Source organism: Bufo gargarizans, chromosome 6, assembly GCF_014858855.1.
Source record: "Bufo gargarizans isolate SCDJY-AF-19 chromosome 6, ASM1485885v1, whole genome shotgun sequence".
Lineage (NCBI taxonomy): Eukaryota > Metazoa > Chordata > Amphibia > Anura > Bufonidae > Bufo > Bufo gargarizans.
The window spans coordinates 349,104,141-349,121,148 of NC_058085.1; the positions used below are offsets into that span (position 1 = coordinate 349,104,141).

At 43.1% G+C, this 17,008-nt stretch overlaps 1 protein-coding gene across 6 annotated transcripts in view; it reads right to left on the reverse strand.

The window, feature by feature from the left end:
• The window catches only part of LOC122940143 (alpha-2-macroglobulin-like), a 201,401-nt gene that overhangs the window by 42,027 nt on the left and 142,366 nt on the right, over positions 1-17,008 (reverse strand). For all 6 annotated transcript variants that reach the window (XM_044296537.1, XM_044296538.1, XM_044296535.1 and 3 more), the window contains 7 exons: positions 16,748-16,805; positions 16,166-16,249; positions 14,935-15,111; positions 13,717-13,798; positions 8,844-9,000; positions 7,640-7,714; positions 6,472-6,634 (listed from right to left, as the gene is read on the reverse strand). In XM_044296537.1, coding sequence (XP_044152472.1) covers positions 6,472-6,634; positions 7,640-7,714; positions 8,844-9,000; positions 13,717-13,798; positions 14,935-15,111; positions 16,166-16,249; positions 16,748-16,805 — 796 coding nt within the window. The remainder of the gene's footprint in view (positions 1-6,471; positions 6,635-7,639; positions 7,715-8,843; positions 9,001-13,716; positions 13,799-14,934; positions 15,112-16,165; positions 16,250-16,747; positions 16,806-17,008) is intronic.

The following is a 17,008-nucleotide window of genomic DNA, read 5'->3' on the forward strand; positions in this document are numbered from 1 at the left end:
GGCTCTGTCATGAACACCATTAAAAGTTCAATGGGGGACGGATCCGTGTTCTATTGTGTCAGAGAAAACGTGTTCTGTCCCCATTGACTTGCATTGTGGATCACGCCGGATCCGTTCTGCTCCGCATCCCATGATGGAAAGAAAACTGCAGCATACAGTGGTTTGTTCTCCGGTATGGGAACGCAACTAAATTGTCAATGTGGGACAAAACATTGTCAATGGGGACAAAACGGAAGCGTTTTTCTCTGGTATTGAGATCCTATGGCGGATCTCAATACCGGAAAAGAGAAACGCTAGTGTGAAAGTAGCCTAAGATATGATAATGTGGTGTTTGTAAGGACTAAATTCGTTTTTTAAATTTAAGTCATCTGTGGCTAATGAAACATTTCCATTCGGGAGATATTCACATTGGAATATACATAATTTCATGTTCTCAATTAACCCCATACCAAATATTGGGTGTAGTTTGCATTTTGCTGATGAGGGTACTGAATGCATAACTCTTTGTAAAAGGATAAAGAAGAGGAAGGTAAAGAAGGACAGGAATGGTGGTTATATATGGTAAAAGTAAGATAAATAATTAAAATTAATTAAAAAAAACAATATAAATAAAATTACTATTTTAAATCTAAGTAAAACATATTAAAATACATAATTAAAATACAATAAATAAATAATACACATGCAATAAATAATATACAATAAGCAAAATAAATGAATAAAATAAATAAACTATATACAATACTAAAAATGAATAATTAAAAAATAAATAAGTATAATAATATAATATAATTAAAATATAATACAATAAATAATATAAATTCAATACATATATAAAACAAATACATAATTGACATAAACTAAAATAAATAAATAAAATAACTAAGAATAAATAAGCAAGTAAATAGGGGAAAAAAATGAAGTAAATGAAATAAAAACAACATTTTAAAGCAATTTAAAATGTATAAATAAAATAATAATTGTTAGTGATTGCAATTAAGTCATGAGACCACCTTTATTTTCAAAAGAATGAATGTTAAAACAATTCATAGTTTCCTGTACCTATTTACTATGTGCCCTGACTGAAAGCCACATATAGATAATCAAGAAAATAAAATGCCCCCTAAAAATTTTACCCTATTTTTATTTTACTATGTTATGAGGACATTAGTGTCCTGATGTCTTGGCATAATTACCCATTTTTTGCAATTACTAAAAAAATATAAAATCTATACATTTAATTTAGCCTCTATTTCTGATGGGATTTGAACTCTACAACCTTCTACATTACAGCCCAGAATGTTAACCACTACACTATAGATCTGCATGGCTAGTTACTTAAAAAAAATAAAAAAAATTTGACTTCTGCTGTATAGGAATACTTACTATCGAGCACACGCGATATTCGGCCTGAGCATACTCGCCCAACACTACTAACTATATATTTTTTAAGTGAGATGGACTAATATAATACACGCGGACCTAGAGCTCGTGGGGCTATTATTCTCACAGCATTGATCTGCACTGCTTTTTAATTATTATTTTCCATATTCATGTATTGTATGTCTTTTTGGATATGACGCAATAAAGAAGGTCTTTGTATTACATGTGTGGTCCCAGATAGTGATACTATATTCCTTTCTCAGCTCTGTACTCATAACCAGGGCTGCCATCAGGGGGGTACAGCCGATACCCCAGTAAGAAGCCCAGACCCTGGGGGGGGCCCGGGCAGTTCCAATGTTCATTTGTCAGTGACTTCAGTTGAACTTTATTGCATCGCTAGAGGGGGCAATTGATTATTCCTTGCTAGTGATGTCCAGTTCATGAGCGAATCATTCATTTGAATCGATTCAGTTCACTGAACCGGAGGAGTCGATTCCTCTGACCGAGCCGATCCGAGTGAAGCCGCTCAGTCTGAGTCAGTGAGTCACAGCACACAATAGCAGAGCCGCTGGCAGCAGGGAGGGGAGGGGCTCGGGAGGAGTGTAATCTGATCCTAGAGTGGAAGCTGCTTCTGCCAGCCCCTCCCCTCCCCGCCCACCAACCAATCAGACCTGAGTCAGTGAGTCACAGCACACAATAGCAGAGCCGCTGGCAGCAGGGAGGGGAGGGACTCGGGAGGAGTGTAATCTGATCCTAGAATGGAAGCTGCTTCTGCCAGCCCCTCCCCTCCCCGCCCACCAACCAATCAGAGCTGAGGCAAGGCAAGCACTAGTCATCCACAGATTCCTCATAACAGTGTGTCATCCACAGATCCCCCATAACAGTGTGTCATCCACAGATTCCTCATAACAGTGTGTCATCCACAGATTCCTCATAACAGTGTGTCATCCACAGATTCCTCATAACAGTGTCATCCACAGATTCCTCATAACAGTGCGTCATCCAGAGATTCCTCATAACAGTGTGTCATCCACAGATTCCCCCATAACAGTGTGTCATCCACAGATTCCCCCATAACAGTGTGTCATCCACAAATCCCCCATAACAGTGTCATCCACAGATCCTCCATAGCAGTGTCATCCACAGATTCCCCCATAACAGTGTCATCCACAGATTCCCCCATAACAGTGTCATCCACAGATTCCCCCATAACAGTGTGTCACCCACAGATCCCCCATAACAGTGTGTCATCCACAAATCCCCCATAGCAGTGTCATCCACAGATCCCCATAACAGTGTGTCACGGCTGAGGATGGGGAAAAATCCTCAGCCTTGCGATGCCAGATGATGTTATGGCTCCTCGGCCAGGACAACAGGATTAGGGAGCAGGTCACCTCCTACAGCGTCCCTAACCTGACCCTAACTCCTATCTGCATGGGCCGACCTTAAAGGTAGGAGGACCCATGCACAGGAACCTAGGAGCCCTGACTTACCCTCCGTCCGGTCCCTAGCTAGGAGTCAGGGTAAGACAACCTACTCCTTCTAGGCACGGAGGAGCAGGAGTCTCAATGGCCAAGCTGCTGGAAAAGGGGGGACATAAACAGCTCTATGGATATGGCAGGTGAACAAGGAGTTCCACCTACCTGCCACCGCCTTGCTGACTGGATCCCTGTGTTGGCAAGGGGAAGATCACAACGCATCCACACACAGGGACCCAGATCCATAGCTGCACAAAATCACATGGGAAACATCAAATAGACATCACACATAACTGGACATAAACTTAAATGTGACATAATGGTTATGACCACAGTGGTGGCTCTCACTGGCAGGTAGAAAATACAGGAGGCTGCTCCAGCAAAGCATGGCTGAAGCAACCTCCAGACCAGGGAAAACAGTGAGGCTTTATAGGCCAAGAAGCCACACCCCACAGTCGGACACACCCAGTGACACACACACTGGGAAGGGAGTTAACACTTCCAGCACCAGAGAAGGGAAACACACATTAAAGGGAAAGTGTCCAACTCACTAACACACACTGTGGCTGTTGCCGCAGGCAACGACATGGGTGGCACTCATGTCCTGGGAGTCAGCCCGAAGGCCGGGACACTGCCACCACATGTACATCATACCAAACGTTGCCACGGGCAGCCACACTGAAAAGATGTCCGTGTGCAGCAAACATAAAACACAGTGCACACCAGACATACAAAAGTGCATACACACACAACTCCAAGGGAACCGCACACATCACTGTTGTCCGCGGCAACCGCACTTGAGGCAAACAACAGCATGCCTCAAGCTGCAGTTGAAACAACAACCCAAACCGCGGGCAACTGTATGCGGCTCCCAAGGAGTCACGGCCATAACCGCGGCCGTGACACAGTGTCATCCACAGATTCCTCATAACAGTGCGTCATCCAGAGATTCCTCATAACAGTGTGTCATCCACAGATTCCCCCATAAAAGTGTGTCATCCACAGATTCCCCCATAACAGTGTCATCCACAGATTCCCCCATAACAGTGTGACATCCACAGATTCCCCCATAACAGTGTGTCATCCACAGATCCCCCATAACAGTGTGTCATCCACAGATCCCCCATAACAGTGTCATCCACAGATCCCCCATAACAGTGTGTCATCCACAGATTCCCCCATAACAGTGTGTCATCCACAGATTCCCCCATAACAGTGTGTCATCCACAGATTCCCCCATAACAGTGTGTCATCCACAGATTCCCCCATAACAGTGTGTCATCCACAGATTTCCCCATAACAGTGTGTCATCCACAGATTCCCCCATAACAGTGTGTCATCCACAGATTCCCCCATAACAGTGTGTCATCCACAGATCCCCCATAACAGTGTGTCATCCACAGATCCCCCATAACAGTGTCATCCACAGATCCCCCATAACAGTGTGTCATCCACAGATTCCCCCATAACAGTGTGTCATCCACAGATTCCCCCATAACAGTGTGTCATCCACAGATTCCCCCATAACAGTGTGTCATCCACAGATTCCCCCATAACAGTGTGTCATCCACAGATTTCCCCATAACAGTGTGTCATCCACAGATTCCCCCATAACAGTGTGTCATCCACAGATCCCCCATAACAGTGTGTCATCCACAGATTCCCCCATAACAGTGTGTCATCCACAGATCCCCCATAACAGTGTGTTATCCACAGATTTCCACATAACAGTGTGTCATCCACAGATCCCCCATAACAGTGTGTCATCCACAGATTCCCCCATAACAGTGTGTCATCCACAGATCCCCCATAACAGTGTGTCATCCACAGATCCCCCATAACATTGTGTCATCCACAGATCCCCCATAACAGTGTGTCATCCACAGATCCCCCATAGCTGTGTCATCCACAGATTCCCCCATAACAGTGTGTCATCCACAGATTCCTCATAACAGTGTGTCATCCACAGATCCCCCATAACATTGTGTCATCCACAGATCCCCCATAACAGTGTGTCATCCACAGATCCCCCATAGCTGTGTCATCCACAGATTCCCCCATAACAGTGTCATCCACAGATTCCCCCATAACAGTGTGTCATCCACAGATCCCCCATAACAGTGTCATCCACAGATTCCCCCATAACAGTGTGTCATCCACAGATTCCCCCATAACAGTGTGTCATCCACAGATTCCCCCATAACAGTGTGTCATCCACAGATCCCCCATAACAGTGTGTCATCCACAGATTCCCCCATAACAGTGTGTCATCCACAGATTCCCCCATAACAGTGTGTCATCCACAGATCCCCCATAACTGTGTCATCCACAGATCCCCCCATAACAGTGTGTCATCCACAGATCCCCCATAACTGTGTGATCCACAGATCCCCCCATAACAGTGTGTCATCCACAGATCCCCCATAACTGTGTCATCCACAGATTCCCCCATAACAGTGTGTCATCCACAGATCCCCCATAACTGTGTCATCCACAGATTCCCCCATAACAGTGTCATCCACAGATTTCCCCATAACAGTGTGTCATCCACAGATTTCCCCATAACAGTGTGTCATCCACAGATTTCCCCATAACAGTGTGTCATCCACATATTCCCCCCATAAGAGTAAGTCCTCCACAGATTCCCCCCATAACAGTACATCATCCACAGATCCCCCCATAACACTAACAGTAAACCTTGTGCTTTTTTTTTTTTTTAATGTGCCAGGGGAAGATTGCGAGGGCAGATTAGAACAGGTAGTGTAGTTAGTGTTAGTGGAGGGTCCTGCTTAAAAGAGTCTACCTTGTCATGGTAGCAGGCTTCATATTATTTGGTCAAAAATGAATTCCTTATTGAAATCACTGATTATCACTTTTTACTGTCTTTGTAGTTGTAAAAAAATTATGAAATTGGGGGTACGTCCTTGGGGGTGGAGTCAGGACGGATTCTAAAGGGGCGGGGTAGGAGGGGGGGCCCAGGCCTTGAGCTGTGTAAGGGGCCCCAAAATTTCTGATGGCAGCCCTGCTCATAACACCACTATTCAAGCCACTATTCCTTGGCCAGCATATTTAAATGCACAACTAGGACAGGAATCAAAATTTTGGCCACCAGATAATAGAAAGTTTAAAGGGAATGTGTGATCAGAAAATGACCTGCTGTTTAAATCACTTTTTTATGTTAAACATATTTTTAAATAATTTTTGATGATATTTTTAATTTTCCATAGCAATTTTTATATTTAAACAAAAACAAAAAAATCCTGTTTTTGCACTGGACACTATGTCTAATAATAGGCGCCTTTTGGTCTGTACAGATCACTTTACTGCAGTTAACTCATTTAATCCTGCCTGTAATGATATCTCCTCTGTTTTACAGGCTGATGATCGTCAGACTTAAATATTGTGCAAACATTCATGCAGTCGTGGTTTAATGCTATGACCTTATGTCTTTTCTTGGCATGTCGCAGCCATAAATTGTGGCCTCTGACCATGCCTGACCATGCCAAATTCAGCTGATAAAAAAAAAAAATCCCCTTTGCTAGGGTTCATCAGTCCGCTTCTGAGGTTTCTGTAGCTGGGTCTGAGCAGCACCCATATGCATATCACTTACTTCTTCTCACAACTTGTGCCTCAAGTTTGTCCATCATCGCCTCCCTGAGCTTCGTGTCTCCAGACAAAGTAAAGGCATAGGCCAACAGAGCCTGGCTGTATACATTAGTGACAGTCTCAGCTGCTGTCCTCAGGCAGGACACAGCATCTCTGACCATAGGATCCTGAAAGACAAGTGTTTAGCTTATTAGGGTATGCCGGTGACATGACTAGATCATATTTTAATAGCCAATAGTACATTTCCTCTTTCACCATATATTATCCATTTAATTTAGAATAAGTCTTGACTATCATGGTTTTTATATTGTCAAGCTGATTAGGATATGGGGCTGGCGGGAATAGAGGTTCTTCAGATCTCATAGCTGTTGTTTGTGATTCTCAATGATTCTGTCGTCATTTCTGTAATAATATCCAATAGCCATATTTCCAGTGAATAAAGTCTGACAATATGACAAGATCCAGGTGGCCTATGGAGACTTACAGGCTATTCTCCATGGGAAAAAATTATCAAAATTAGCTCTCCTTCAGAAGGAAGAAAACAATGTCATATCAGCCAAACCAGAGAAGGCTGCTTCAGGGATCTTACCACTCATCAGTACATCTCATCTGGGGCGAGAACCCAGAAACAGCTGTCTACGGCTGTCAAATAGCTGTCGAATAGGTAAGGGTCCCATCTATGGGAGCCAAACACACCCTGAGAATGGAGGAACCAAGAAGTGAGCAAATGGAAATATGTTTGGAAGTCCCACAGAGCTCAAAAGACCTCAAAAGGCTACCTCTCCATGTAGACTCCTTTGTGTGGGGCTGTCTGCCTTGGCATATAGGTGGTTAGAAGAGACGTTTATGAGAAGACAAGTATTTATATCCAATTAAAATCATAATTCCACCCTCAATTGTAATCTGCGTTTCTAAGATTGGTGGAAAGAAAAAGGTTTGGTACCGTGTTAGCCAGTAGTGAGAAGTATTGATGCTCTCCAAAAGAGAAACAATTAATAAAATAAATTTGACCTTTTAATTGCTAACTAAAATAAATGATGGTATAAGGCAAGCTTTTGTGACTCTGAAGTCCCTTATTTAGGCCAGAAATGATGGAAAACATCTAAATGCCTGCCACATCTTCTAAATATCCACCAACTCAACAAAGATATTTAATGATTTGCACCCATTACCTCTATTAATACTCCAGCCTCCAGCAGAGCTATGGTAACATACGTAGAGAGTGAGACTTCATCTGTTACTCCCCCCTGGAAGAAAACAAAGTATTCTGCATGAAACCACATTTACCAGCGAGGTATAGAAGATAACAGAAGAAACTACTCAAAGTGCAACATTTTCCGGCTAGGTTTACTGCTGCTAAAGCTCCAATTTATAGCATATGTTGAAATATAACAATGTATAAAAAGTTAATTCCACTCCTTCTTCTATATCAGTGGTGGCGAACCTATGGCACAGGTGCCAGAGGCAGCACTCAGAGCCCTCTCTGTGGGCACCCACGCCCTGGAAAAAGTCTATGGTGTCCCAATATGTCTTAGACTTTTCCTGCCATTCATCAGCACAGGGCGCACTATGAACAGCACAGGCAACGCATTAAATGTAGGCAGGATATTATGGCTTAATAATAAAGTACATGGAAGATATACTATATTCGTATTCAGGTTAAAGGGAACCTATCACCGGGATTTTGGCTAGCTCGCACATCCGCAATACCCAGTCCCCATAGCTCTGTGTGCTTTTATTGTTAAAAAAACGATTTGATACATATGCAAATTTAACCTGAGATGAGTCCTGTACGTGAGATGAGTCAGGGACAGGACTCATCTCAGCAGGAGAAATGCTAGCACAGGCTTCCAGTATCCGTAGTTTCAGGTGCTGCACAGCATATGCTGTGAAGATACGAGATGTGCAGCACCTGAAACTACGGATACTGGAAGCCTGTGCTAGCATTTCTCCTGCGGTGTTGCTATCAGTGTGTGAAGAGTGGGAGAAGAGGGTTGCATTGACAATCCAACACAATGGGCAGCACATTGAACACATTTTATAAGTGGTCAGAAACTTGTAAATAACTCATGAAAGAAAAAAAGTTACGTTAAAACCAAGCACACCATTGTTTTTCTTGTGAAATTCCCAATAAGTTTGATGTGTCACATGACCCTCTTCCTATTGAAAAAAACAAAGGTTGGATTCAAAATAGCCGACTTCAAAATGGTCACCATGGTCACCACCCATCTTGAAAAGTTTCCCCCTCACATATACTAATGTGCCACAAACAGGAAGTTAATATCACCAACCATTTCCATTTTATTAAGGTGTATCCATATAAATGGCCCACCCTGTATAATAGATGCTACATGATCACACATATCACCACTATACCTTCATAGCGTTATTAAAAAGTCGTCCTACACTCCTAAAGCAGCCATTGACTTGTTGGTTTTTCTTCAGCCAGGAGAAAGAATGTTTAAGGTGGTTTTCATCTATGAAGATGTATGGCCGAGCCTTACTGAAGGACTTCACTACAAAGGCAGTCAACCTGAAAGGAAATAAATATAGAGTAAAAAAAAAGACAACGAAAAATATTCTACAGTTTTCAAAGCTCCTGGATCTGAATACTTTTGTAATTGCATTTAATTAAAAATTTTGCATAGCCACTGAGTTATTCAATAAAATGTATCTGTGTAGTTTTTTTCTTATTTCTTTCACCTGCTCACTGAGATGGCCGCACATGCTCAGTTTCATCCTTCAACTGCCTCCTGAGCTGTGATAGGGAGAGCTGAGACACGCCCCCTGAGCTGTGATAGGGAGAGCTGAGACACGCCCCCTGAGCTGTGATAGGGAGAGCTGAGACACGCCCCCTTAGTTGCAGCAGAACAGACACTCCCCTTGAGCTGCCAGCTTGATATAAATCTAGCAGAGCAATGAATGGGGAGATCTCTGGATCCACGTGAGGTACAGGGCTGGTTCTGGCTTTGCAAACAAGATATTGTCATGTACTATGTGATGCCTGATTTTCATTTTTTACATTAAAGGAGTATTCTCATTTTAATGATCATACCTTATTTCATTAAGTATGTGCCAATGATCATTTTTGCCAATATAAACTATTATTAAATTTCTACCTTTCTAGGCCAAATATTGTGGATTGCACCCCAGTGTTTGATTTGGTCTCCCCTAGAAACGTCCACCTCCTCTGGAGCGAGTCCCTGGGCCGCGCTCGCGCATAAGCTCCTCTTCTTTCTTCTTGCCTGCCGCTCAGTTATCACATGAGCGCGCACGCAGCCCAATGCCGCGCATGCCCAGAGTGTTGCCGCTTCACAAACAGAGCCGGCGCATGCTCTGTATGCAGCGGCCGTAGAGGGAGAGAATGGTGGAGGAGGAGGGGAGCTGTCAGCCTTCAGCAGAGCAGCCCCGATCAGTGAATGGTGAGGAGAACGGGGCTCAGTGAATGGTGAGAATGGGCTGTGCTGCTCTGTGTAACTGTGCCAACCCCCCTTTCAGGTGGTGGAGGAGGAGGAGGAGGGGAGCTGTCAGCGTTCAGCAGCGCAGCCAGGGTCAGTGAATGGTGAGAACGGGCTGTGCTGCTCTGTGTAACTGTGCTGACCCCCCACCTTCAGGAGGAGGAGGAGGTCAGCTGTCAGCGTTCAGCAGAGCAGCCGGGATCAGTGAATGGTGAGGAGAATGGGCTGCTCTGCTGTGGATAACTGTGCCGACCCCCCCTCCCTTTCAGTTTCATGGTTGGCCGAGTGAAACCCCATGCTGGCAGCTGATGTCAGCTGTTAACCCCTTCCATCCCATGGTCCGTAGGGACCGCTGTATGGAAGAGGTTAACAGGCATGGAGCTGCCTCCCCCATCAGGCGCTGCGCTGCTGTGTAAGCCCCGATGGTTACCATGGCAACCGGACGCCTTCACAGGGATCCGGCTTGCCATGGCATAAAGAGTAGTTTCACACTTGCGGCAGGATGGATTCGTTCCGCCTGCTATTTAGCCGGACCGCCGCTCCGTCCCCATTGACTATAATGGGGACGGGAGCGGAGCCCCGGCAGTGCGCGGCGAGAGGCCGCCGGACGAAAAGTACTGAAGGTCCAACTTTTTCGTCCGGCGGCCTCTCACAGCGAACTGCCGTGCTGCGCCGGAGCTCCGCCCTCCTCCCCATTATAGTCAATAGGGACGGAGAGGCGGCACGGCGAAATAGCGGCAGGAGGGATCCGGCAGGCTGTCCTGCCGCTAGTATGAAAGTACACTAAGCCTAATCAGGCTCTTGCTAGGAAGAAAGGAGCCTGACCAGGCTAAGTGTAATAGAAAATACACTGCAGTACACTATACAGTGTACTGCATTGTATTATAGAGGCATCAGACCCACTGGATCTTCAAGAACCAAGTGGGTCTGATTAAAAAAATAAAATAAAAAAAATATTAAATAAAAAATAAAGTGTTTTATAAATAATAAAATAAAATAAAGGTTTCACATGTAAAAAAAAAAATCCGAGGTAATTAAAAAATTTTAAAAATAGAAACAAATAAATAAAATAGACATATTAGGTATCACCGCGTCTGTAAAAATCATCTCTATAAAAATATCCCATGAACTAACCCGTCAGATGAACACTGTAAAAAAATAAAAATAAAAGCAATGCCAAAAAAGCCATTTTTGTCACCTTACATCACAAAAAGTGCAACGCCAAGTGATCAAAAAGGCGTATGTCCCACAATTTGGTACCAATAAAACCGTCACCTCATCCCGCAAAAAATTAGCCCCTACATAAGAAAATCGCTAAAAAAAAAGAAACTATAGAACAAGGAGATATTAAAATTGTATTTTTTTTGTTTCAAAAATGCTATTATTATGTTAAAGTGAAATAAATGAAAAAAGTATACATATTAGGTATCACCGTGTCCGAAACAACCTGCTCTATAAAAATATCACATGACCTAACCCCTCAGTTGAACACCATAAAAAAAACTGTGCCAAAAAGCCATTTTTTGTCACCTTACATCACAAAAGTGTAATACCATGCGATCAGCGTATGCCCCCCAAATTAGTACCAATCAAACAGTTATCCCATATTGGAAAAAATTTATGCAGCGCGGAATCTGGATCCAGCTGCGCATAGAGGGGGTGTGCATTGGAGCGATCGGAGGAGAGTGCAGGGACACGGGGACAATTTTATTTAGTGGCAGGACTGTATTGAAAGCTGTTCAGCGACAGTGCTTGTGGGGGAGGGGGAAGACAGATGTAGCAAAGCTGTATGTGCTTGGGGGAGAGATAAATAGACAGATGTAGCAGGCTGTATGTGCTTGGAGGAGAGATAAATAGAGAGATGTAGCAGGCTGTATGTGCTTGGGGGAGAGATCAATAGACAGATGTAGCAGAGCTGAATATGCGGCAGTTCAGACAAAGTGTTGTTGGAATAGAGAAACACACTGATGTAGCAGTGCTGAATATGCCGCAGATCTGACACAGTGCTGGATGGAATAGAGAAACACACTGATGTAGCAGAGCTGTATATGTGGCAGTTCAGACAAAGTGTTGTTGGAATAGAGAAACACAACGGATGTAGCAGAGCTGAATATGCAGCAGTTCAGACAAAGTGTTGTTGGAATAGAGAAACACACTGATATAGCAGAGCTGAATATGCCGCAGATCTGACACAGTGCTGGATGGAATAGAGAAACACACTGATGTAGCAGAGCTGTATATGTGGAAGTTCAGACAAAGTGTTGTTGAAATAGAGAAACACAACTGATGTACTAGGACTGAATATGCCGCAGATCTGACACAGTGCTGGATGGAATAGAGAAACACACTGATGTAGCAGTGCTGTATATGCCGCAGATCTGACACAGTGCTGGATGAAATAGAGAAACACACTGATGTAGCAGAGCTGTATATACCGCAGATCTAACACAGTGCTGGTTGGGGAGGAGAAGATAGATGTAGCAGAGCTATATATGCATCTATACTGATAAAAGGTCTATGGTTTATACACAACTGTAGTAGAGCTGTATTGGAAAAAATCTGCATCAGTGCTGGTCGGTGGGGGATGGTCATGTTTTATGGGAGTCAAAAGAACAGATCATATGGCTACTGGCTGACATGCTTGTGGGCTAATGTATAGTAGTGAATTATTGTTTTGCTGCACAGAATGGATTTGTAAAAGATAAGACAGGTTCTATGTGTAAAACTGTATTAGACTGCAGGACAGTGACCTTTTACTGTGTAAATAAACTGACCAGTGCTCTCTGAATGACATTCCCCAGCAGGGGGAGGGGCCTCACACTCTGCAGGCTGCTACACTGATGACTCATACATTTCACATGAACTAGCACGCAGGACTCAGCTCTCAGTGTGATGTCATAAGGAGGCGTGGCCGGCCTTCACTCTAGCTGCCTAAGCCCGCCCAGCCTTAGCAGCAGAAAACCAGGAAGTTAATTCTGCTGTAACTGCAGCTCTGGCTGATTTAGCAAGATGGGAATACCCCTTTAATCATGGGATAACCCCTTTAAGTTGAGCTCCTTCAAAAAAAAAACCTTGATGAAGTTGAAATGTTGGTCTGTTACACATTTAAAGGCTATATAAACCTTTTTTTTTTATTATTATTATTGTATTGTATTAATTTAGAGCTAAAAATATTTTTTTTAATTGGTCTTTATTAAAAATGTTGAGCCCCTTTCTCTATTTAACCTTGAGATTCTCTAGTACCAGGCTCTGTATTTTTACTGTTTCCCATCAGGCAGCTCAGCTGACGGCTCCTTATCTCTAATCTCTGACCTTATAAACACTCATTATAGGTCAATTCTTTTCTGACTTATAAGAATATGGCTTAAACAAGTGTTTATGACCTTTTAGTAATTTAGAGATAAGGTTTATTTGATGACCAGCACAAAGTGAAAGTACAATTTACATAGCCAGATACGGTTAACCCTTCGTGATAGAATGGCTGAAAAGTTTTTGAAATGAGCAATTGAAAAAACTATTTTTAGCCCAAAATGAGTAAAATAGAATCATAAAAAAAATTGCCCCCTAAGGTGTACATAGCATTTAAATGCTCTCATTTTCTGACCAATTTTCGTAAGAGTCATTGATAAGATAAATTACATTTCAATCTATTGGTTGTATAAAAGAAAATGGCAGCTATAAAATACCCACGCAGCCAGTGATAAAGAACCCTAAATCAAAATAATTGTGAAAACAGAGTTCTTGGTCAGTTGACTTACTTTGAGCACCAATGCCATTGTCTACATTCTTACCAGGTGTTTCCACTGCTATCACTTTTCCCAAACGCACTGTATGATCCATCATCACGTTTATAAGTCAGTTCTCTCTGATATCCTAAATGGAATTACAGTTTAAAAAAAAAAAAAATCTAATTTCAAAATATGGAGCAGAAGTAGCCAATTCTACAATGTATACAACACAGGACAATTGAAGAATAAAATATGATAATTGTCTTCCGTTAAAGAGGATTGTTTTTGGGCTAAAGCTGATATTATGATAGGACATGTAAAGAGGAGTGACCTCCTCCAAACATGATCACGACTCAGGACATGATCAGAACTAAGTATTGTAATTTCTTGTTTGAACTGTTTTTAAAGAGTAACTAAACTTTTGTATACATTTTTGTGAACATGTCCCATAACAGTTTTTGTAATATAGTTTATTCATGTTTTTTGTAATTTTAATACACTTTACCCCCCAAAGCGCACTTTTCGTAGTTCACTTAAAATCTACTTCTCTGTACACCACTGACTGCTGAGTAGTGTATGGAGTACACATTTTATCAATGGGGTCGCAGCTGCAGGGAGTATGGGCAGGACGGAGCGGGCTCCTGCTTCTGCCTGCTTTGTTAAGCTAAAAGTCCTGCATGTCAGCTTTTACCTTAGCGGAGCAGGCAGAAGCAGAAGCCCACTCCGCTCAGCTAATCCTGGCATAGTACATGGTTACAGGGTACTTATGTGCTATGCCAGGATTTAATAAACCTCCGCGGGGCACAGGCAGGAGCAGCAATACGCTCTCCTGCCCGTACTCCCTGCGCTGCGGCCCCATTGACAAAATGTGTACTCCGTACTCTGGACACATGTTGTCTGTCACTCTTGACAATTAAGGCTACTTCCACACCGGTGGCACTACAATTCGGCTGCCTGTTTCGGCAGACGAAGCCGGGAATCGGCCGTACACAAACCTGAGCATGCAACAGTTTGTGTTCGTGCAATTCTCAGCATTTTTGTTGGAATGCAGCCGAATCTCCACCGGACCCCATATACTTAGTGGGGCCTGAGAGCATTCCGGTTGCATCCAGCAGTGCCGGATCCGGAGAATTCTGACAGGCTGTGTTCTGCCAGACAGCCTACCAGAATTCAAGTGTGGAAAGCAGCCTAAGAGTTGTATGATGTGCACTTATCTATATTACTATGGCCATCTTCATGGATACAACATCTAAAGGTAACTATATAAATTCAGTCACTCACCGCTCTCCAGAAACCTAGTAGCTTTGTTTTTAATTTCACTATTTAGTTGATGAGTCTTCTCCAGATACTGAAGAATAAAAATGTTGGGGGCAAATAAGACCATGTTCTGTTCACCACATCCATATGGCATGGCCAGAAGACGGTCCAAATTTTGCATTGCCGTGCCCATTAGATCTCCTGTTGGAATTCAACTGGTGGTTAAAGGGTTCTCTAGACTACAAAAATATACCTGAAGTAACCTAAACAAAACTATACTTACTTTAATATGGTCTCCTAAAATCCCCCCATACTGATCTCTAAGACCATGACCATGTTTTATAATAAAGGATTTATCCAGGAAAAGATATTTATGACTTATCCTCAGGATAGTCATCAGTATCAGATCTGTGGGGTAGCAACACCCGGAACCCCCGACGATCAACTGCTAGAAGAGGCCTTGAGCACCTCAGCCTCTTCCTACAGTAGGTCAGTTACATCACTGTACATTGGTCATGAGGCCTAGTTGCAGCTCAGTCCCATTGATGAAAATGGAGCTGAGCTGCAATACCAAGCTCTGGCACTATACAATGTATGACACTGCTCTTGGAAAGCTGTTGGGGGCCTGCATCGCTCACCAGAGGTGCCAGGACTTGGACCCCCGCTGATGTGATATTGATGACCTATCCCAGAAGATCAGTCATGCAGCCCTCCTCTGTCTGGTTGTAAGACAAGTGGCTGCAGCAGGACCCTCTCCCTCTACCCTGCCTACAGGAGGATAAATAGATGGTTTAGCCCCACCCCTTTTCTAACCCTCTCTTCCTCAACTGACCATCAGCCAAAGATGGAACAGATCAGGAAGAGATTAACACCAATGTTCTCTGTAGCATTTATTCAAAACTGATGTGATAATGATGACCTATCCTAAGGATAAGTCATCATTATCTTTTCCAGGATAACCCCATTAACTCTACAGTAGACTAAAAACCCCATTCCAACAATTCCAACTGGGACCTCCATTATGGTGCCAAGTTTTCAATCCTGGATTGTAAAGTCTGAGATATGTTTCTTCCCCAACACCCTCCCATGAACCTTAGACCAATTCCCTAACCCCAAATTTGCCACTACTACAGTCTCTCTAGAAAGGTCAATCCTGCCCGCTATAGCTGATGGGATAGAGCCACTGATGTTTTGTTTATCTAAAGTTCACAAATTAAATTATTCCTATTATTTGGGTATTGTAATTCAGTTTTACCAATTACTACAATGTTGGCTCTTTCAGAATCCTTCAGAATGTTTTCAGGAATCTTCAATGAAATCTCTTCCACTTTAGAATCATCTAGGACAAGAGGAGAAATATAATGTATGAAATAACACACAGCAATGATGGCCAAAACTATAACCATAATTGAGGCGAACATGTAACCTAAATTACATGGGTTTCCTTGCTTGACTTGACTAAGTGGTATGTTTCGTCGGATGCTATGCTGCTTCTAGGGTAGAATAGATCTGTACCTGCAGCACTTGATGGAGCTTGGTATGGCAGCACATGGAGGCCATGCAGCGAGGCCCTGTGGTGCCAGTGTAGAGGATGGGAATGGCCCCGATGAAGTGTTGTGTCCTGGTAAACTCCCTCAGGCCATCACTCCCTGGGGTCTGTTGCAGTGAAAGCTATGGTACTCAAGAAAGAGGCCAGAGTTAACTGTAACAGGTCTGGGGTGCTACATCAGGAGCTATTTAACTTCTGAATGCTGCCATTTAGGCTATGTGGATTTCTGTACATATATGTTTTGGTGGAAAAACAAAGTCATTAATGTAATTAAGTTTCCATTTTTACCTTCTCCTCGACTGCACAGTAGAGCGCTGTATGATTTCTCCTCCATTAGTCCCCCTGGCTGAACAAAACACAAACATACATCTCATAAGAAGAAGATAAAACATGTCTTTACATTTAGCATAGGCCACATGTAAGCTGGCCATACAAGTGAGATAGTTGTTGGCCAAATGCTGCACCTCTGTCACCCAAGAACAAAAGGATTGGGCAGTTTAAAGCCAACATGCTTGATCCTTATGTCCCCCAACATCAGCTGTCGGGTGA